This window comes from Contarinia nasturtii, unplaced genomic scaffold, assembly GCF_009176525.2.
Source record: "Contarinia nasturtii isolate CC-2019 unplaced genomic scaffold, AAFC_CNas_1.1 Cnas_scaffold_350, whole genome shotgun sequence".
In the NCBI taxonomy this organism is placed as follows: Eukaryota; Metazoa; Arthropoda; class Insecta; order Diptera; family Cecidomyiidae; genus Contarinia; species Contarinia nasturtii.
The window spans coordinates 2,305,110-2,327,490 of NW_022197705.1; the positions used below are offsets into that span (position 1 = coordinate 2,305,110).

At 36.4% G+C, this 22,381-nt stretch overlaps 4 protein-coding genes across 7 annotated transcripts; 1 reads left to right on the top strand and 3 right to left on the bottom strand.

Moving 5' to 3' along the window:
• Nucleotides 1-235: 235 nt before the first annotated feature.
• On the bottom strand, nt 236-7,344 carry LOC116338292 (protein diaphanous). Its single transcript, XM_031763433.1, has 6 exons — nt 6,535-7,344; nt 2,732-3,809; nt 2,458-2,639; nt 2,306-2,388; nt 2,043-2,099; nt 236-1,951 (listed from the first exon to the last, which is right to left on the bottom strand). Exons 1-6 carry the CDS (start codon nt 6,830-6,832, stop codon nt 425-427), a joined length of 3,225 nt encoding a protein of 1,074 aa, XP_031619293.1. The 5' UTR covers nt 6,833-7,344; the 3' UTR covers nt 236-424.
• A 180-nt stretch (nt 7,345-7,524) lies between these two features.
• LOC116338293 (probable DNA-directed RNA polymerases I and III subunit RPAC2) lies at nt 7,525-8,246 on the bottom strand. Its single transcript, XM_031763434.1, has 3 exons — nt 8,080-8,246; nt 7,893-7,990; nt 7,525-7,825 (listed from the first exon to the last, which is right to left on the bottom strand). The coding sequence occupies exons 1-3, from the start codon at nt 8,095-8,097 to the stop codon at nt 7,633-7,635; spliced, it is 309 nt and encodes a 102-aa protein (XP_031619294.1). The 5' UTR covers nt 8,098-8,246; the 3' UTR covers nt 7,525-7,632.
• Nucleotides 8,247-8,337: 91 nt separating this feature from the next.
• On the top strand, nt 8,338-17,457 carry LOC116338291 (serine/threonine-protein kinase Tor). 2 transcript variants are annotated; one of them, XM_031763431.1, is made up of 9 exons: nt 8,338-9,329; nt 9,411-9,628; nt 9,692-9,912; nt 9,989-11,769; nt 11,832-13,437; nt 13,516-13,681; nt 13,755-15,542; nt 15,621-15,836; nt 15,906-17,457. In XM_031763431.1, the coding sequence occupies exons 1-9, from the start codon at nt 9,113-9,115 to the stop codon at nt 17,100-17,102; spliced, it is 7,410 nt and encodes a 2,469-aa protein (XP_031619291.1). In that variant the 5' UTR covers nt 8,338-9,112; the 3' UTR covers nt 17,103-17,457. The 2 variants fall into 2 exon arrangements, with proteins under 2 accessions (XP_031619291.1, XP_031619292.1); XM_031763432.1 differs by having other exon boundaries at nt 8,339-9,329; nt 9,692-9,906.
• An 895-nt stretch (nt 17,458-18,352) lies between these two features.
• Nucleotides 18,353-22,102, bottom strand: LOC116338027 (protein O-mannosyl-transferase TMTC4-like). 3 transcript variants are annotated; one of them, XM_031763054.1, is made up of 11 exons: nt 21,801-22,098; nt 21,170-21,691; nt 20,852-21,069; nt 20,574-20,770; nt 20,279-20,313; nt 20,176-20,201; nt 19,910-20,088; nt 19,364-19,846; nt 19,143-19,284; nt 18,743-19,064; nt 18,353-18,655 (listed from the first exon to the last, which is right to left on the bottom strand). In XM_031763054.1, the coding sequence occupies exons 2-11, from the start codon at nt 21,456-21,458 to the stop codon at nt 18,489-18,491; spliced, it is 2,058 nt and encodes a 685-aa protein (XP_031618914.1). In that variant the 5' UTR covers nt 21,459-21,691; nt 21,801-22,098; the 3' UTR covers nt 18,353-18,488. The 3 variants fall into 3 exon arrangements, with proteins under 3 accessions (XP_031618914.1, XP_031618916.1, XP_031618915.1); XM_031763056.1 differs by lacking the exon at nt 18,353-18,655 and having other exon boundaries at nt 18,783-18,942; nt 19,022-19,064; nt 21,801-22,102; XM_031763055.1 differs by lacking the exon at nt 18,353-18,655 and having other exon boundaries at nt 18,783-18,942; nt 19,007-19,064; nt 21,801-22,102.
• Nucleotides 22,103-22,381: the final 279 nt, after the last annotated feature.

Sequence of the window (22,381 nt, forward strand, 5' to 3'; positions counted from 1 at the left end):
TGAACTTATTTTGGGTGTCTTTGTCTTGAGCATCTATAAAAAATATAAATAAGATTGTTTTTTGGCTTTTTTTTTGCATTGATGTATTTTCTTTACTTTTCTTAATTTTTGTATAAAAATCAATTTTGGAAATGTTTACATTTCATTTCAGTAAAAAAAATAAAATTATAAATCATTTTGATTTTTTGACGACTAAATAACGATGCAATTGCAAGTTTGTCTTTCTTTTTTTATATATATATATACATATAGTACATTTGTTTCATGGGCATTTGTAAAAAAAAATACAGCACATCGAATCGATACGTATAAAATCATGGAATTATTAACTTTTGACAATTGTACAAATACATATGTGTATAGAAATTTGAGTGAAAAATGTTCAATTAATTAAATTTAATTATTATTAATGATCTGATGCAAATTAAGTTGCAGCCACATAATTATTTGGAATAACTCTCGTTCTTGATCGATTTCGACTCAACTGTGCACGTCGTTCTGCGCCAGCTGGCCGTTGTCCACGTTGTCGACGTTGATCTCTATTTCCAAATGCTGAGCCGGATTGTAAAGCTGCTAAGAGATGATCCATCACGCCTTCTTGTGTTTGTGCCGAATCCATATCGACGAGAGCAACTTTTCGTTGCTGTCGATCCTGTACATGACGTTGTGACTGTTCACGTGCCTCACGAATTCGTCGAGCTTTCTCTTCTTCTTCGCGAATTTTCACATTATCCTTATACGCTTGCATGAATAGCTCCTTAAACGTTTTGATATCAGAGAAGAATTCTTCCATTGGATATTTGTTCGTGTCAAATGCAAAATATTCGCCAACCTCTTTGTAGTGACTTTCCATTTTGTTCTTCATTTTAACTAATACTTCGACTTGATCGTTACACTGGGTGGCAAAATCACCCATTACGTCAACAAATTTATCATCGGCCGACTGTGGCACTTTGCTATTCTCCAAATCGGACTTTAAGTTTTTCAATGAGGTAGTCATTTGATGCATTGTCTTTTGAATATTTTCCAAACTAACACGTGCAGCTCGCTCTGCGTGCGGTAATTCTTCGCCAAAATTCAATAGTTCTGGAAATTTGTTCTCAATCGTTTCGACCATATAGTGTAAAAGTGTGTGCTTGTTGTCCAGATCTTTTGTATTCGTTAATTTTGTTAAAAAGGAAATTTCAAAACCAAATGCCTGACCATTTTTCGATCCCGAATTCATGTAGTTGCCGAATAACAATATTAATTCCAGAATTTTTGCAAACTTTTTACTCGTTTTCACCTCTTCACAGGCCGCTGTGCCGGCTACGATATCTGGTTTAACATCTTGAACCATATCACCGACACTTAACTTAAAATTGATGCTATGCAAACGCGGCACAAGTCTCTTGATCTCACCAAGTGTGGCCGCAAATTTTTCGGCACCCGACAATTCGTCGCCCGTATTTTTGATCTCTTGTAATTTCTTCAGCTGATCCGGTGGTGGTAGATACTGAATGAGCTGCTGGATTATGTTTGAGTTTAGAATTGATGTATCACAACGAAGTATGCATTGTTTGATTTGATCATGTGATAAATGCTTTAGGGAGCCGCCCAATAAAATTAAAATATTTTGAGCCGATTTTCCATCGAGAACGCGTAAGTCAATTATGTTCTTTTTGGCATTGTTTGGCTTGTCGACGGAGTCTTTGTCGGCTTTTTTGATCGGTTTCGATGAGAATCGCGATGCTAGACCAGCAAATATATCTTCAGATGCCAGTTTATCTTCTTGACACTTGACCCAGAATGCTTTTTCCGATAATTTTTGTGGAATGATTGCCTTCCAGTTTGCACGTTTCATCGGACCATCGGCATCGAATTTCTTTTTCGGCTTTAGATAATGTGGCAATGTATTTACTTGTGGAGCATTTGGCATTCGAAGCATTGGCGGTGGTGGAGGTCCCATTCCCTGTAGCAAAATCAATGAAAATAAGAAAGTTAGATATTGTCATAGAAAGTGTTGGTTCACATAATGTTTGCTGTAACCGTAGTGCACTTACAGGCATTGGGGGCGGTGGAGGGGCATTTCCAGCTGGAGGTCGCAAGGCTCCCATACCCTGAAATAATAATACAACTTAATCTTTTCATGCATATTCAGCATACCTTATAGACACCAAAAAATATCTATTCATTCAATTCACACTCTTTTAATTTCAAATTTCACGTCAATACATATTCTTCTGGTTTCATATGAAAAATTTCCATAAAGAGTGTGAATTCAAGTGCTACGAACAATTGATTTTTGCTAAATAAATATACTTACCGGCATAGGAGGTGGCGGCGGAGGTGGAGCAGCCGATCCATTCATGCCAGGCATTGGTGGCGGTGGTGGCGGCATAGCAGATCCTTTTTTATATAAAGAGAAACAAACCATAATTCTTCCATTCAACGATGTCAAATAGCTAGATATCTTACCTGGTGCAGCTTTCATTCCGGGCATCGGTGGTGGCGGTGGAATGTTGACTTGTGGTAATTTGGATGTTTTCTGAGGCATAACACCGGTTGCCTCATATTCTCGTATTTTCTCTTCGAGATTTTGTGCACGGGCTTCAGCTTCTTGTCGAGCCGTTTCAAGCACTTCCAATTTCTTATCGTACCTAGAGTTAATCAGAAAAAGAAAAAATGGAAAAAGAATCGATAGAATGGATCAGAATTGTACACCAGAATGGAATCTATTTCTTATTATTACTCTTCGATTTTCATTGTTTCTTTTGCTCGTGATCTTTCCACAAGGTCGTCCAATAATACCGATGTATCGATATGAAAATCTCGACTCTCAAAATTCGGATCACATCCGGCTTTATGCAAAACAATTTGCGAAACGCATTCTTCGATCAATTGAAAATACGCTGGCCGATAAAGATGATCGTCACGAATGTACAACAAATGTTGTAGAATTGATAGTAAATATGGTTCGGCGCTGGTCTCAACCACAAGATTCTTAAGAACTTCAAAACAATCATTCATGTCATCCATTTCTAATCTCACATTGTCGAATCGCTGACTGAACTCTTCGAAGTCATCCTCTCGAATCTCATTGAATAGATTGAAATGTTTTGTGAGATTTTCATTATTGCTCGTATTCACGATTTGAGTTAATAAATCGAGTCGTTCATACAATCCCATTCGCATTATTTCACATCTTAAATGCAACCGAAAATTCAAGTCACTTGGTGTATTTGTAAGCGTATTTATGAAGATAAGCGTGTGACAGCACAGTTCACGTTTTGGATCCGAATTCTCATATTCGGCAAATAGACCATCAACGATTGGCTTGAAACGTGTACCATTTTTAAATGCTCCATCATGCGCCATTGAAATGGCTCGTAACACTTTTTCATATCCATTACGTTCCGATATCAAACAGAAACCGGCAAGTAATCGCACTGCTTCGCACATTGTTTGAGATTTTTTCGGATCGATACATTTTGCGAGCAGAAATATGGCCGCATGTGACTCTGGCTTCAGTATCAAATTCAATCCCCATGTATTATTGACTATGGCCTTCAGGCATCGAATGCATTCATATTCGATCTTTTCGTAATGTCGATTTTGTTTACTGGTTTGCAATAGGATTACGATCTCATTTATTCCGTCTTCACCAAACTCTTTCATCCAACTCAATGGATTTGAGGTGAGTGCAACACGCAGACTCTCCAAACAACTGTGAATTTTTGTCGCACTATGATCTCTATCACGTAAATAGTCGATGTAGTCTTGTGGCTTTTCAAATCTCGAATTACCCCGATGTTCCAGCGACGATTTTCCTATAATTTAAAAAAGAAGAAAAAAAACAAGTAACGTTTAAAACATCGTATTCAAAGCGATATCAAAATCTTTAACAGAGCAGAACTTATCAGAGCTCCAGATTAATTTTTATTGCAGTCATAATACAAGCATTACAACATGCAACAAAAACACGTTTAAATTAAACAATCGTGGAATAATATGAACTACATAAGATATGATTGTGATTTTTTGTTTTTTTAAAAAAAGACACTATTTACTACTTGTTTTATGGAGAAAAATTCGGGCCAGAGCCCGAATACAAGACATTTGTGCATTTTCGTTATTAACCGATCGACATACTTCAATTCGTGGTTTTGCATTCTTAATGAATCCATGTTTCAATAGATCACTTGTGCCACTCGGCAACGATGCAACATATTCGCGGCTGTTTTTTTACGCCAGTAGATTCACTTTCGACGATTGAAACAGCACGTAAGCCACCGTTCTTTCTTTCTTGCTGCTCATTCACCGGTGATTGGATTGCCTTTATTGCCATTCACATTGCTCGAATCAGCGCTTGATGATATCTTTACATTAAATCGACCAATTTTTCTACATAATTTTTTTTATACGCTTTGGAGTTTATGATTACCCTTATTAATCAAACAATTTGATGAAATTGTCTTTTCATTTGAATAGATAAAATGCACTACAAGATGTACAATTTTTTTCCTCTGTCACTGTGTTTGGTGTACGTTTGCGTCGTAAAGAAAGTAAATATGATGAGCTTTTTAAATTAAACAAGCTGGTTAGATATTTTAACTGAGATTAAATTGCAAACAAACTGTGAACATCTCAGCACTTCGAACAGTAAATTCCAAATCAAGGCTAAATAGAGCTGAACATGAAAACGGTTGCAAGAGTAAATCTAATTTAAACAAATAAAAGTGGAATAAAGTCAATGAATTCGATCGGTTCTCCAAATGATAGTGGCGATTTAAAGCACCTGCCGTAATACCCAATGACTGATGTGATGATCAGTGAACATACTTATTGCCATTTTCTTATTTTCGTATTAAAGAGTTTTTTTGGAATGAGAAACCCTAATCTAATATTTGGTAATAAAACTTAATTTCAACTCATTTCCCGAGATAAAGTTGATTAACATATGTGTATAAATCACAGTTTGGAAAAGTTCGTCTTACTGCAATAAGACTCTTTTTTTTTTTGTGATTGTAAAATTAGTATGAGCAAAAAATTAACACCCGCAATTGGCAATGAAATTGTTTTTGTTAAAATGATCAAGAAAATCACAAACCACAAGTGATAATATAATATTGCCAAAAGCTTACGTCAGTGAAAATTTCAATACGTGTACAATACCTTATTTGTACAATAAAAAATAATATAATATTAAAGTGACCGTCTTTTAATATTATAAGTCCAAAATTAGAATCTATAAAATCTGAAACAAAATTCTGGCAAAAAACAACTCCATCGCCGATAATACATGACTAATATTGCGCTAAGTAGATGCATATGCCAAAACCTTGGCGCTATTTTTGGTGAGAATCGTTTCAACGGTAGAAAAAAGAACATATTTCAAGTAAAGTTTACCGATATTACCGTCTGTAAATAAATTGTCGTCACATGTATATATGATTTGTGTGTATTTTATTTATTTGACCATGCAAAATTGAAAAAGTGATAATATTTTCTTTACTTCTAAAGAGGCATTGAGTTCGAATTTATGAATTGCACGTTTTCACACAGACATATATATATGTATACATATCCGTACGCGATAACGAGTTCACATCATAATAATAATGTAGCGTATTTATCGCGAGCTCGGCACATTCTTTACAATGAAAAACTTGAATAAAAAAATGGTTCATCAAGATATTAAAAGTCGAAGAATGGAAGAGAGTGTATTTGTACGACAAGCTATAATCATTATGGATTGTACACAATGAAAACCAACGACACGTACAACAGTCAATTGCTGCAAAGAAGAAACAAATAATTTACCACAATCAAGTGGACACTTGAATATGTCGTTTTAAACGAGAATCATGTATTGCCGTAATACAAAACATAGTTGAATGTAAGCGAATGTCTTTCTTTTTTTTTTGGCTTTTCAATTTAAAAATGTGAACTAATAAGAATTTGGTGTCAAATACACATGGAAATTTGATGCTCATATAAATTCATGTCAATTGAATAAATATATACACAATACAAGAGGCATCGTGCAGTCTACACGGTGTTTACACCAACAACACACATTTGATAATATATATTCTTTTATGGCACCGCACGCACACATTAAGAAACATACGCAGATTGATTCAAACCAGCCATAGAAAATAAAAACGATTTTTAACATGAATCAGAAGCACAATAAAAGAAAATGACGTCACCAAAGACATTCCAGGCGCCCGAACAAAGGTGGAATACATATATAGAATTGATGTGATCGCGCACAACACAAATTCGTTGATGCATCAAATGAATTTCATTTTTTTCACTATTGATATTTGTCGACGCAAAAATAATAAAGTCAAATGCAAAGAAATGAGGCGTATCACGTCATATTTTTGGCGCGTATAAATCACATACGCAACGCGTTAACCGTATATTATACTTATATAGTAGCATTATTGCTTCCTCATCTCTTTCTATGGTTAACATTGAATTGTACCACATAAATAAATATAAACACGACGCATACACGACCACTAACCAAAAATGGCAATTTACCTTTGAAATGCATTAAGATCATATCACGTTTTTCGTCGAGTGACTTTTCCAAAAGCGGTTGACGTTTGTCCTTCGGAATGTTCATGTCCTCAAGAATGTCCACAAATTTTTCGTCGACCTCATCGTGTGGTAGTCTCATAATTGCATTATATAAGTCTTGTGGATCGGCCAATGAATCGGAATCGGCCGATATTGGTCGTCCACCATTCGATGTATAACTTCTTCCTTTTGTTTTTGGTCGTCCGAACACCATATCAAATAATCCACTGCTCATTTTCGTTTTATCGTGTTTCGACATTGTGATGTGTATGTCTATTTACTATTGTACACTCTTTTTATTACTATTCAACGCGTTCCGCACTGTTAACCACACGCATGAATTTTTGTTTTCATTGGATTCTTTTTAATTATTATTTTTATTTGTAGGGGAATATAAATTCCGTTTCTTTCCGTTTCTTCCCGTTTCTTCCCGTTTTGTTTTGATGATATAAAATATGCAGCGTAGCGCGCATGTAATATTCACTTAAATATATACGTCTTGTCATTCAATCAATGCGATATATATTTTGTATATGTCTCAAGTACGCTCTGCTGTTTTGTGTATGGAATTTTTTCAAATTTTGTTATTCACATTTTTTTTTCATTCGATTCAGCACTAAAAATAATTCCACTTAACTAAGGAGCGAACGCTTATTTCGTTGACAATCCGGTTTTTTTTGTCTATTGTCGTTAGCGAATTTTGTTCTTGTGAATTTTACAGCAGCTTGAAAATACGACATGCAACAACAAAATAAGACACAAGCAAACTAAAAAACTGTTTTCAAAACACTTGTTGGAGTTTCGAAATGTATAGTTTGGCGTGAAGTTGTTTCCAAATATACGCTTCGATTATGAGTAAACCAACGTGAAATTGGTTGACCCGCAACTTATTCTGCATGAGATATGAGAAGGAGCACATGTGCTTAAAAACAATAATATGGAAACAACGCATTTTTAAATGACACATTTTATGAATGAATCATTATTTTAATTTATTTCGTGCTTGATAATTCGATAAAAAAGATTGTAAAACTATTGGCAAAATTAATGATACTATTTTTAATTCAATTGTTGGAAGTCATCGTATGCACTCTCAAATGTTGTTATTGTGTGATCGCACACTTTTTCCAAATCCACCAAACCTCTCCGGAGAACATCAACAGCACGCACATTCTTTGACGCCTGAATTCGTAAATGCATTTTTGTATCAGCTGGATGAGGCACGGTATAACCACAGAAATTTACATCTGGACTGTGGAAATGGTAATCAATGAACATCAATATTGGAAAAATATGAAAATGTTTTTTTTTTCACTTACTATCGACAAATAATCGCCTTCAAAACGTTGCCAAGTGTGTGACCCTCATTTTCAAATACAAAAGTACATGACGATTCGTTGTCATCTGCATTTTCCAGCTGAAAGTGAAATCACATTTTTACTGAACACATTTTTATGGTAATGTCAAGTGGTTTTAAATTGTAAAAAAAAAACTTCTGGTACTTACAACAGCAATTGATGGCATTTTGAATTTTTTTATGAGTAAATTATAATATTTTCGTATAAAATCGATTGTCAATGTTACTCCAGTGCTGTGGGAGGCTTTAAAATGTTTCCTTTTGTTATGACAGCTTCAAAGATAGCGGTTTACCGCTGTTTTACAACCAAACAACAACAACAACAACAATGACAGATTCAACATTTCATTCACCAACCGAACACCAGAGTTCCAAGCACAAACGACAAAAGCAAAACTAGACGTAACAAATTTATGCGAAGTAGATATTCTCATAATTTGCCTTAGTTTATTGAAAATTTGATAAAAATTCGTGTGTACAATTTGTATCCGTGATTTTATAGTAAAAAACATTTCCAATGTAAATATCGTTGTTTGAGGGAATTGTACATGTACAGTTTTTCTGTGTGAAAATTTATAAACACAAATATATATGTATAGATAGATGACAGATGTGTATACAATGACAGTGAACGGTGTTTGATGCAAAACGAGGCATCTTTGGACTGAGACACCGATTTAAAATTGGAAAATCATATTTACTGCATGAAAATCCCGAAATTAGTGAAGAAAAAATATTCAAATAGATAATGATAGATGCATCTGAAAATAGTGGCTAAAACTCAAAATTCCACTTTAAACGAGTGTCTAAAGTACTGAAGACAGAAGAAAGAATTGGTGTTCTGGACTTTTCGTCAATGAAAAAAAAATTTACTTAACCTCAATCGAAAAAATAATAATATTATAAATTCCAAAATAAACATAGATCGCTTCACTATGCTGATATGTGGAGTAGTTCTACGAATACTACACTTTTCCGCCCGTTTCTAATGAAGTAATCAAATCTGTCATCAAACACACAGATATTGTTCAAGAAGAAGTGACAGTGGAAATGTTTTGTAAACATAAATTAAAAAAAATCTCCGCTTAATTATAAGGCGATGAGATTTTGTAGTGATTTCATTTCGAATGAGAAATAAATAATTTATTAATATAAAACGATAATCGCTAAATTTATTCAAAAATGACGACTGTACAACACTATGTTAATGGACTCAAGTCACGTAATCGTGATGAGCAGAACAAAGCTGCCGCCGATTTAATTCTGTATGTTAAGACCGAGCTACGGGAAATGCCACAAGAAGAACTGGCACTATTTCTCGATGAATTTAATCATCATATCTTTGACATGGTGTCCAGTTCCGATGCCAGCGAGAAAAAAGGAGGCGTTCTTGCCATAAGTATGTTCGATTCCGGATTTGTTTATTTCTTTCTCCGTTACAGAAATTAATTCAGTGATTTTTCTTTTATCATTTGTACAGAATGTCTCATCAGCGGTGATGTAGTGAATACAGCAAGTAGAATACCACGTTATTCGAATATTTTACGAAATCTTCTGCCATCGAATGATGTGTCAGTCATGGAAATAGCTGCAAAAACATTGGTAAAATTGGCTTTGTTGCCTGGTTCCAAAGGAGCTGAATCATTCGATTTTGATTTAAAACGAGCCTTCGAATGGCTCTCAGAAGAGCGAAATGAGGTAAAAATGAAAATCTTTTATAAATTATACTAAAAATACTAAATCATAATGAGTAAATTGTAGGGAAAACGACATGCAGCCGTCTTAGTTCTACGTGAATTGGCAGTTGCAATGCCCACCTATTTCTATCAGCAAGTAAATGGATTTTTCGAACATATTTTTACCGCAATTCGCGATCCAAAACCAATTATACGAGAAGGAGCCGGTCAGGCATTGCGAGCAGCTTTAGTTGTTACGTCGCAGCGTGAAAGTTCGAAACAACTGAACAAACCACAATGGTATAAGTTAGGGGCAAATCACTTAAAAATTACTTATTAATTACGATTATTTTAAATTTTATTCTTTTCTTTCTCCCCTTAGGTATAAGTTGTGTTTCGACGAATCCATGATTTGTTTCGCCGAGGTGCCGATGAAAGAAAAGGGTTGTACCAAAGACGATCGAGTTCATAGTGCGCTAATCATTTTGGACGAATTGTTGCGATGTTCAAACGCAAATTGGGAACGCAAATACAATTCGTTGCGATTTTTGGAACCGGAACGGAAAAAGCATCGTTCAGATGAATATGGAACGTTATTGCCTCGCTTTAAAGCACCATTCATTGAGAAATTGGCTCATCATTCTAGTTCATCGAATACCTCTTATCTCTATGATTTGGATTGTAATTTAAAGTATTGCGGTAATTTCCAAGAATCGACGGTGTGTCGTCAAATTATCATTGAAAATTACGACGATATTTGTCAACGTATTATGGAGCAACGTTCAGTAAAATCGTCCTATGTGCAACAGTCACTGTTTTCCATTTTACCCCGTCTCGTTGCATTCAATCGCGAGGTATTTGTTCGTGAACATCTCAATTCCACCGTTACTTATTTATTGAATACATTGCGTGGCAAAGAGAAGGATCGAAATCAAGCCTATGTGACACTTGGCTACATTGCTGTTGCTGTTAATGATGAAATCGAATCGTATCTACCGACTGTTTTTGAAATAATCAAGGCAGCATTACCGTCAAAGGATGCGCCCGCTAAACGAAAATCAACTCCCGATCCATCTGTGTTTTTGTGCATCACACTCTTGGGCCATGCCATTAAGAATGAAACATTAATTACCGATTACATAAAAGATTTATTAGAGCCGATGAAATCGACCGGTGTAAGCCCAGCACTAACCATATGTTTTCGTGAGTTGGCCGAACAAGTTCCACGCTTACGAAATATCATATCGGATGGTTTATTGAATATGTTATCGCAAGTTCTTATGAGCAAACCATTGACGCAACTGGGTACACCAAAACATAATATAACAGCACAATTTGCTTCGCTCACCACCACCGACGCCCAATGTGATACAGCCACAATTGTTCTTGCACTTAAAACACTGGGCACTTTTAATTTTGGTGTATTCGACTTACTTGAATTTGTCCAAAGATGTGCCGATCACTTTTTACAACACGAACAACAAGAAATTCGATTGGAAGCGGTTGAAACGTGCAGCCGTTTACTGAAAATAACGATTCATCAAGATGAAGCCGATCAAGTAACCATCGATATGGTAAATCATTGTTTGAATCAATTGCTCAACGTCGGCATTACTGATCTCGATGCAAATGTACGCTTAAGAGTGCTTAAATCATTGGACGAAACATTCGATAATCAATTGGCACAGCCGGGCTCATTGGGCGCTTTGTTGATGACATTGAACGATGAAGTGTTTGAAATACGCGAATTGGCCATTCAAACTATTGGTCGGTTGTCAGCGAAAAATCCGGCTTTTGTAATGCCCAGTTTACGCAAAACATTAGTTCAACTATTGACGGAAATTGAGCATTCTGGAATGAGTCGAAATAAAGAGCAAAGTGCTCGTATGTTGGACCATTTGATTGTTAGCACACCACGTCTCATCACTGCATATATGAAGCCGATACTTACAAAACTTGTACCGAAATTAAAAGAACAATCGAATCCGGGCGTTATATTGAATGTGTTGCGAGCAATTGGCGATTTGGCTGAAGTGAATGGAGGAAGCAACGAAATGGAACGATGGGCTGACGAACTTTTGGCAATTTTATTGGAAATGCTTGGCGATGCTGGATCACCAGAGAAACGTAATGTTGTACTATGGACACTTGGTCAATTGATCGGTAAGAGAAATCATGAAATTCTGGATGTAAAACATGTTTAAAATTCGTTTTGTTTGTTTTAGGCGCAACGGGTCGATGTGTAACACCATACTACAAATATCCATTTTTAATTGATATATTGATAAATTTCTTGAAAACTGAGCAACATCGCGATATTCGCCGCGAAACAATTCGTGTTTTGGGTTTGCTGGGCGCAATGGATCCGTACAAACACAAAATGAATAAGGGACTGATCGATAGTCAAAATGATGCTATTCTTATCTCAATGTCCGATTTAAAGACCGATGAACATTTGGATTTATCGACAGCAGAGACTCTCGTCAATATGGGAAATGTGCTTGAAGAATACTATCCTGCAATTGCGATTTCAACGTTAATGCGCATTTTACGCGATCCAACACTATCACAACATCATACCAGTGTTGTTCAAGCGATTACCTTTGTTTTCCAAAGTTTGGGCATCAAATCAATTCCGTATCTATCGCAAGTGTTGCCAAGTCTATTGAGCAACATACGGACGGCTGATTTAAATTTAAAGGATTTTTTATTCCAACAGCTGTCAACTTTAATCGAAATTGTGAAACAACATGTGATTTCGTATATGAATGATATTTTCAAATTGATTCGTGAATTTTGGACGATAAATACGCCACTGCATGGTACTTTGATTAATTTGATTGAAAAGATTGCCATTGCTCTGGGTTGCGAGTTCAAAGTCTATTTGTCGCAGATCATGCCACAAATGTTACGGCTTCTGGCACACGATAGCTCCAAAGATCGTATTGTCACAATAAAACTATTGCAAGCCCTGCAAAGTTTTGGAGCCAATCTAGATGATTATTTGCATTTGATTATACCGCCGGTGGTGAAATTATTCGAACCAGTCGATTTGCCGTTGGCTGTTTGTATTTGTGCCCTTGAAACGGTTCATCATTTAGCAGAAATTTTGGATTTAACCGACTTTGCGACACGCATTATTCATCCCATTGTTCGTGTACTGGATAACAGTCCCGATCTTCGAGTGCCGGCCATGCAAACCCTCTGCTCAATGGTGGTACAATTGAATAAGAAATTTAAAGTGTTCATACCGCTAGTGCAAAAAGTGATTGCACGACATCGAATAAATTGTATCGAATATGAAAAATTACTGCCACAAATTCAAAGCAATACAACGGTCGTGTTGGACGATGAATCCAGACGATCATTGAAAACGAAAAAACGGGACGCACCGTTTTGTCCTGAAATGAGTACAATGAAAAAAATGCAACCAGTTGAATCGCAATTACGTTTGGCTTGCCAAGCATCGCGTCGTGTATCGAAAGACGATTGGGTCGAATGGTTGCGACGGCTTAGCGTCGGCTTATTGAAGAATTCACAATCGCCAGCATTGCGATCATGCCAAGCATTGGCACAAAATTATCCGACATTGTTAAGAGATCTATTTAACGCCGCATTTGTATCGTGTTGGACAGAGTTGAGTGATGAAATGAACGAAGAGCTGGCAGCTAGTTTGAGACAAGCCCTTGAAGTGCAAGACATGCCAGAAATTACACAAACCATTCTCAATTTGGCTGAATTTATGGAACATTGCGATAAAGACCAACTTCGAAAGAAAACCTTGAAAATTGATCCGAAAGTTTTGGGGCGCCGTGCAATGGAGTGCAGAGCGTATGTTTCAACAACATAAAAAAGTCCACATTTTCCGTTTTTTTTTAACTTTATTTTTCTATTTTTCTTCTTCTGCAGGTATGCAAAGGCGCTGCATTACAAAGAACAAGAATTCCATGAAGATAAGAGTCCACAAGTGCTCGAGGCGCTAATTCTCATCAATAATAAACTTCAACAAAAAGAAGCGGCCGAAGGATTACTTGAATATGTTATGGCATGCCGGAATGGAGAGGAGGAACCAAAGGTAAAATCTAATCTTTAACACATCACTGTTCGCTTACTTTAATGATGGTTTTGTCGTGTTTCCATCCAAATAGGTTCAAGTTCGATGGTATGAAAAATTACACAGTTGGGAGAAGGCGTTAAATTTGTACAAGCATCGTTTGGACAATAATCAAAGTGATATGGACTCAAAGCTCGGATATATGCGTTGTTTGGAAGCACTAGGCGAATGGAATGAACTCGGCAGCTATGCCAAAGAGCAGTGGCCCACATTGGGAGATGGAAAAAGTCGTGCCGGTCGGTTGGCTGCAGTGGCTGCATGGGGTCTGCAGGATTTTGAGCAAATGCGAGAATATGTGCGATGTATTCCAGAAGATACACAAGATAGTTCATTCTATCGATCGGTGCTTGCCATTCGTGACGGTGATTTTCATATGGCACAAAGTTTGATTGATGAAACTCGTGATTTGCTAGATACTGAATTGACTTCAATGGCCGGTGAATCGTATGAACGTGCTTATGGTGCAATGGTCTGTGTTCAAATGTTATCCGAATTGGAGGAGGTCATTCAATATAAATTGATACCCGAACGACGTGGAACCATCCACCAGATGTGGTGGAAACGACTACAAGGCGGCCAAAAATTAGTTGAAGATTGGCAACGAATCATTCAAGTGCATTCATTGGTTTTGTCGCCACACGAAGATGTGCATACATGGCTCAAATATGCATCATTGTGTCGTAAGAGTGGATCATTGAAATTATCCCATAAAACATTGGTGATGTTGTTAGGCGTCGATCCATCCGAAAGTCCGGAACATCAATTGCCGACAGATAAACCACTGGTATCATTTGCATATTGCAAACATTTATGGATGTGTAAAGATCAGGAACGAGCTTACAATCAACTTGATCGATTTGTGAATACATTTAGTATGCAAAGCTTACAAACGAACCCAATGCCGGATGATATGCGCGATGAAAACAGACGTCTCTTGTCCAGATGCTATATGCGCTTGGGATTGTGGCAAAATAAATTGGGCGGCATTACAGATGATTCAATTCAAGGTATTTTAGGATGTTATGAAAAGGCAACACAACACGATCCAAATTGGTATAAAGCATGGCACTCATGGGCATACATGAACTTTAAAGTTGTCCAAGCACAGAAACAAACACAAGAGAATAGCGCAAATAACGGTGACTTTTCGCGAATGAATGATAAACGTTTCGAAAAGAATCTGATTACAACGTATGCCGTACCAGCCGTACATGGTTTCTTCCGTTCGATAAATTTGCTTCAAGGAAATTCGCTTCAAGATACACTTCGTTTGCTAACACTTTGGTTTGAATACGGTCAATATACGGAAGTATATGATGCTTTGGTTGAGGGCATGAAATTGATTGAAATAAATACATGGCTTCAAGTAATACCGCAGCTTATTGCACGAATCGACACGCATCGCAGCTTAGTTGGTCAATTGGTACATCAATTGCTCATCGACATTGGAAAGCAACATCCACAAGCATTAGTTTATCCATTGACGGTCGCATCGAAATCGGCATCGTTACCGCGCAAAAATGCAGCGCACAAAATTTTGAATTCAATGAGCGATCATTCACCGACACTTGTACAACAGGCATTAATGTGCAGTGAAGAGCTAATTCGTGTTGCAATTCTATGGCATGAACAATGGCACGAGGGCCTCGAAGAAGCTTCACGATTGTATTTTGGTGAAATGAATGTGAACGGCATGTTCGATACATTGCAACCATTGCATGCTATGCTGGAGAGAGGACCACAAACACTGAAAGAAACGTCTTTCTATCAAGCATATGCACGTGATTTGAATGAAGCATTAGAATGGTGCCAACACTATAAGGTTTGTGTTTCATTTTCTGAGAGAAAAAATTCAAAACAAATTGAAAAAAATATTTCAATGTCATTTCGTTTCATATAGGCATCAGGTAAAATTCGTGATTTAAATCAAGCATGGGACTTATATTATCATGTATTTCGTAAAATATCACGACAATTACCACAATTAACATCGTTAGAATTACAATATGTTAGTCCAAAACTATTGGCGTGCAAAGATTTGGAATTGGCCGTACCCGGCAGCTATACACCTGGCCAGGAATTAATCCGCATTAGTAGTATACATCAGAATCTGCAGGTAAAAATTGATTACCAATTTTTTTATCAGTACTATATAGCTAACGCATTGTTTGCACGTTTTTCGCAGGTGATCACATCAAAGCAGCGACCAAGAAAACTGTGCATTCGCGGTTCGAATGGAAAGGATTATATGTTCTTGTTGAAAGGACACGAAGATTTGCGTCAAGATGAACGTGTTATGCAGTTGTTTGGTCTAGTAAATACATTACTCCAACATGAGCCAGATACATTTAGACGTAATTTAACAATTCAACGATACGCAGTCATCCCGTTGAGTACCAATTCCGGTTTGATTGGATGGGTTCCACATTGTGACACACTACACACATTGATTCGAGACTATCGTGACAAACGTGGAAAATTGTTGAATTCCGAACATCGTGAAATGTTAAAAATGGCACCAGATTATGATCATCTAACACTTTTACAAAAGGTTGAAGTGTTTGAGTATGCGTTGAAGCAAACCAAAGGAAATGATTTGGCAAAACTTCTCTGGCTAAAGAGTCCATCGTCAGAGGTTTGGTTCGATCGAAGGACAAATTATACACGATCATTGGCAGTGATGTCAATGGTGGGATACATTCTTGGATTGGGTGACCGGCATCCGTCAAACTTAATGTTGGATCGATTAAGTGGAAAAATTTTGCATATTGATTTTGGTGATTGTTTTGAAGTGGCCATGACCCGTGAAAAATTCCCCGAAAAAATCCCATTCAGATTAACACGGATGCTAATAAATGCCATGGAAGTCACTGGCATCGAAGGAACATATCGTCGAACATGCGAAAGTGTAATGCATGTATTGCGACGCAATAAAGACAGCTTAATGGCCGTGCTCGAAGCATTTGTTTATGATCCGCTGTTGAATTGGCGTCTCCTAGATACCACCACGGACAAGAATCATAGATCAAAAACAACCGATGGCAATGCTACAACTGGAGCAAGCCTTTCAAATAGCGCTGAAGACTCGGTGGATTTATTGAGTATTCAACAGCAAAATCGATTGAAAGGACATCAGTTCAATCAGGTCGATGGAAAAAATGTTGCGATCGGCGAAAGTGTTAATGCCGTTCATAATCCCACCGAAGTCACCAATATGAAAGCAAGATTGATTGTAGATCGTGTTAAACAGAAATTGACTGGTAACGATTTCAATACAACCGAAGAAATAAGCGTTCAACGTCAAGTTGATTTACTGATACAACAGGCGACGAACAATGAATTTTTGAGCCAATGCTATATTGGGTGGTGCCCTTTCTGGTAAAAATGGCCGGCATCAGGTGTTATCAAGGAAACGAACCGTTTGACTTGATTTGATTTTTGTTTAATCTGTGAAGCGAAAATGTTCTAAATTTTAAAATAAGTTTTCATTTTTATACAGACGGTTTCACCTAGATTATTTAATGAATTTCAATCACTATGCTTTTTTTAATACATTTTTGTGCATTTAAAAAATTTCAAACTGTACATTACAAAATACACCGTAAAATATGTTATGTAGATTTTTTTAAGTTCAGTAGAATAATGCTATTCCTACTGCTATAAAGAAGGAATTACTATTGGAATAAATAGAATATTAATAAACAAAAGCTGGATCTTAGCTAGAAATAGCCGTAAAACATTTGTTTTTTCTTATCAATTTGTCTCTTTCAATTAATGTTCACAATGACTGAACTCTGTTTATGAAGGCGTTTTTGGTTTATTCAATTTGTTGCTGCGTTAAATTGAGAAAGGAGATATCATTGAAATAGTCAACAATAGTTAAGTTTAAATGAGCCTTTTTGAGCTTGAATAGCACATGATCATAGCTATCAGTTCCATGCGTATTTGTTGATTAAAACCAATCCTAAGTTTTGCATTTAATAGAATCCTTTCTTTTGATATCTTATTGATTTTATTAGTTCATCTTTTGAAAACATTGCGGATCTTAGTCTTTATATTTATCTTTATCGACATTCGTTGTATTGTTAAGATCTTAATAAAATCGCAATTATTCAATATAATGCTTCATTCCTAACATAGTTATAAAAAATAACTGTTTCAAATTAAAACCATATTTTTGAGAAATGGTTTTTCGTTATGTTGAAGCACGTATTTTAAGGAAAGAATACTTTTTTAAATTACAAAAGTATTTATTTATTGCGATTGAAATTTCTATTGACGTCAATTCAACTATTGCCTGTTCCATTAGGTTTGTATTTAAAGTCAGACGCATTCGATAAATGCTAGCGCAAGTGTTCAATAGTGTTGAAATTAAAACTAAATTAAAAAATAGAATCCAATTTTCTATGCTGGTTTTTTTATCGAAGAAAATGTTCAATTGTAAAATGTTCGCTGTGTACTGTGAATATGAACTTAATATACATTTGTAAATTCGGAACGTTGCTTCATTGCCTCAGCATGAACTCAAAGTAAAAAGGAGAGAATTTCAGCAACGTTCCGAATATACAAATGTATATTAAGTTTATATTCACAGTACACAGAAAATATATCTACCAACTATTTTCGTCACAAAATTGATATCAGAAATTTTGTGTTTCAAATTTTGGTTTCGTCACTCGTTCTTCACCTCGATAGAGGTTTTTAATTTGATTTATTTTACGAAAATACCCGCAATTTCTTTACATTACATCAAAACTGGTTGCTTTGGTTATTTTTTCATGGTCAATTCTTCGAGCTGTTCTGCAGTTTTAATGGTCGCATTGGTTATACGCATGCCTGGCTCAATTTTCTTAACGAATTCCTTAAACTTGGGCTTCTTATTTGGCAACAATTTGTACAGTTTTTCCAGGTATTTCATTTTTTTCTTTGGCATACCTAAGGGGGGAATCACAAAAGAAAAGAATACAATTAATTTAAAATAATCGACAAATAATCAAAAAAGAATCAATAACTTTGGCATACCACGTGTTTTATACTGAACGGCCAGATGAAAGTGTGCGTTTAGGTCATTTGGTCTTATTTCGAGAACACGAAGAAACAACTTTTCGCTTCTCGCGAATCCAAAGCCGTGTTGAACAAGTAACTGTGCGACAGTAGTCAATCTTAGTATGTTCATTGATTTATAGAAATCCAAAGCGTCAATTGTTTTCTCGACCATTTCCCTGGGACCATAATCAAAATAAAACATAATCAGATTATAATGCGCCAGATCTGATGTTGGATTACATTCTATGCTTTTACGGAAGTAGGCTTCACCCTCTGCGAATCTTCCCATTCGTAAATACTGCAGATGGAATTAAAAAAAAAAAAAAACAGGAAATTAGCTCGGAATTAGTTTTTGTGGTATCATATTGCATCTTACCAAAGTGCCCAAGTTGTACATAATTACTTCGTTGTTCGGATGCAAACTGGCTGCTTTGTGATAGGCTGCCTCCGCTTTCTCAAAATCTTGCGTCAATCCATAAGCTATGGCCAAATTCATCCAAGCACGTGCATAAGCCGGACTGGTAGTGAAAAAGATGTTTGAAGCAAATATTAAAAATGGATCGGAGAGCAAATCAAATTGCATAAAACTAAACTCACTCCAATTCGATTGTTCTTCGGAGAGTTGTGATGGCTTGATCATAATCGCCAAGAGCTCGATACGCATTGCCCATTGCCATCATTGCAAAAATATTAGCTGGATCTTTTTGGTGTGCAACCATACTAAATTCAAGCGCAGCGGGAAAATCTTGACTCAGATGGCTTATTTGAGCAAGATTAAAGTAAATCTTTGAATTATTCGGACAAATTCGCAGCGCTGATGTGAATAACGTTTTACTGTCTTGCCAATCCCAAGATCTTTCAATGGTTCGACCAGCAAAAATCAGCAATAGGACAAATATAGCCATTCTAATCGCTTTCGGATAAAGCTCGTGCCCCCGACTGTATGCAATTGCAATACAGATACAGTACCCTATTGAAGGAATGTACAAAATTCGATCAGCCAACACAAAGCCGACGGTAATGATATGTGAGGATGGTAAATATGAGATGATCGCCCATGCAACTGCTATCTGCACTTCTCTGTATAAACAGTTATGAAAATGAATGATAACCTTAGCGAATGACATCTATGCTAGATCTTACTTTACACCACTTTGATAGAGACCACCGCAAACATAGAATGCCAAAAACGTTGGTATTAATCGATAATCCGTCCATGATTCAATTAGATCGAGTGAGCCGTATGACCAATCGCAGCATAGCCACGATGGAAAAATCAGAAGCCACCCATTTAGCGCAGCAACGTAAAGTGACGACATAAACTACAGACAAAGAATGACACTCAATTAATTCAACGACAAAGAAGTTCAGACTTCCAGTTAGGGCGATTTTACTGCACTTTGACTTACTCTAACAAATAGATCCGGATGAGCAGCTGTTTAATTGCAAATTGGACAAAACATAAATAAATTATTCATTGCTGTTAAGCGATTCCGCCAAACACAAACTTACCCAGTGGATTTTCACGAGGTGAAAAATTCGGCAAACTGAAAATTCCGTTTATTTTTGGTTTAATGTCAACAAGATGGTCTTCGATTAAAAAAATTGTAGAAAAAACTAGGAGGAGACACGGACTTTAGTATTGCTAATTTTTCCAAAAATTTTTTTCAGTTAATCGCATATAACGTGTTAATTTGAAGGACCTAATAAGTCCTAATTTTTCTTGGTTTTCTTAGTTTTTCAGTCTGTGTCCACACCCTAGAGAAAAAAGCAATGAATTTGGATGATAGAGTGTTATTGAACCAACCTGAATAGTCCTGAAAATCCACGAATTAGCATCAATGCGATTGTCATCACAATCAATATCAAAAAACGCGTTTGAAGCTTCGGATTTCTCTCCACCCACAATCGCCAATTGTACCAATTTCTCGCAACGTAACGTTGATTGCGCACACATTCTGGCGGTTTTGTGTTGTTCAAGACGTCGTACACAGCACAAAATGGCTGAAATTTTTTTTTGTCTTATTAGGAATAAATTGCTTGTAAATGTTTTGCATGAATCAAATGTGATTTAGAAAATCATACCAAAACTGTTATTCCAAGCTCTTTACTGAGCAAAGCACCTACTGCACAGGTAAATAAAGAAATGTATTTCACCGCATGAATTGCACCCGAATTTTTGTTTGCTGCAGCGGCTCCCGGCGCCAAGTTTCTTGGATGTTTTTTCTTTTTTTTCTGACCTGCACCATTTTTCTTTTCCTTTTCGTCGTATTCAACTCCATGTTCATCGTCTTCTGCCTCAGCTGAAGTAGAAATGGAGTCAATTTATTTTCAAATTGGGTTTTAGATCAAGAGCGACGACGAAATAGCGAATAAGATATATTCATACAGTTAGGTACCAACCTTCAAGTATATACAAATATTGAAGTACGGCCAGCAGATAAAAAAACGTGCATAAGATATCCGCACGACCAACCACGGAGAAAATAACTTCGACATGAATGGGATGAGCGGCGAAAAGTAGCGACGCATACACTGGCAACCAATAGCCTCTTACACCCTTTTCGAACATTTTCTTCAGTGTAAAATACAGCGTAATACTTGTACACCCGTGCAACACTGCGTTCACAATTTTCATTCGGGTCGCCAACATAAAAGATTTGCACCATTGCCGAAATTCATACGCATACATTAGACTAGATTAGTTACCAACGGCCGAAATGATTTGTGACTATTCGGATGATTAATATCCTGACCCCAAAAATCATGACTGAAAACTGATTGAATTGTTTCAAATGCCGATCGAGAGATGTTTGTTACGTCGGCATTTTGTTCAACGGCCACTTCATCATCGTATACAAATTCATGTTTGTAAACCAAATTCGGCGTAAAACATATTAAGCACGTCACGATAATCAGAAACACCTACGAATGTATCGAAAATTTAAAATATAACGATTTAGTTGACAAATACATATTCAAGAGAACAATCGACCTGAGGGGAGAATATCGAATTTGTGATTGGTTTATTTACCGGTAAAATATCTTCGTGCACCATATCGTATATCGTACGCTATTTTTTCTAGACTAGAAATACGTTCGATGTAGTCACACCTTTTAAAGTATAAATATGAAATTAAAATGTTCACTAGACACAAAATTGACTATTGATTTGGACAAACACAGTTTAACATAGCAATTCACGTATTTTACAAGCACTTAGCGGATTTTTTCTGGCACATTGCTCCAGCACATGTGTTCTTATCACAGAATCAACAGCTATTATGAAAATCTATTCCTGTGCATTTTTGGTTTATCTAATTCGTTCTCAATCAGAATATGCACACTGTTATCTGTCAATGTCATTGTCATTTTTATACCAATAAGATAAACATCATTGTATGTGTAGTGCCATTCGTTTTGCACAGCTGTTCAATCAGAACACAACACCAATACATAGACGCAGAACGCACGCATGTTCACTGACACACGAGTTGTTAGGAAATGATAAACTCAAACTTGTGTATTCGCGCAAATTATATGCGACAGCTTCATATTCGGGCTACATTTTTTTGTACAGAAAATGCATAGAAATAATGATTAAAGTACCAATTC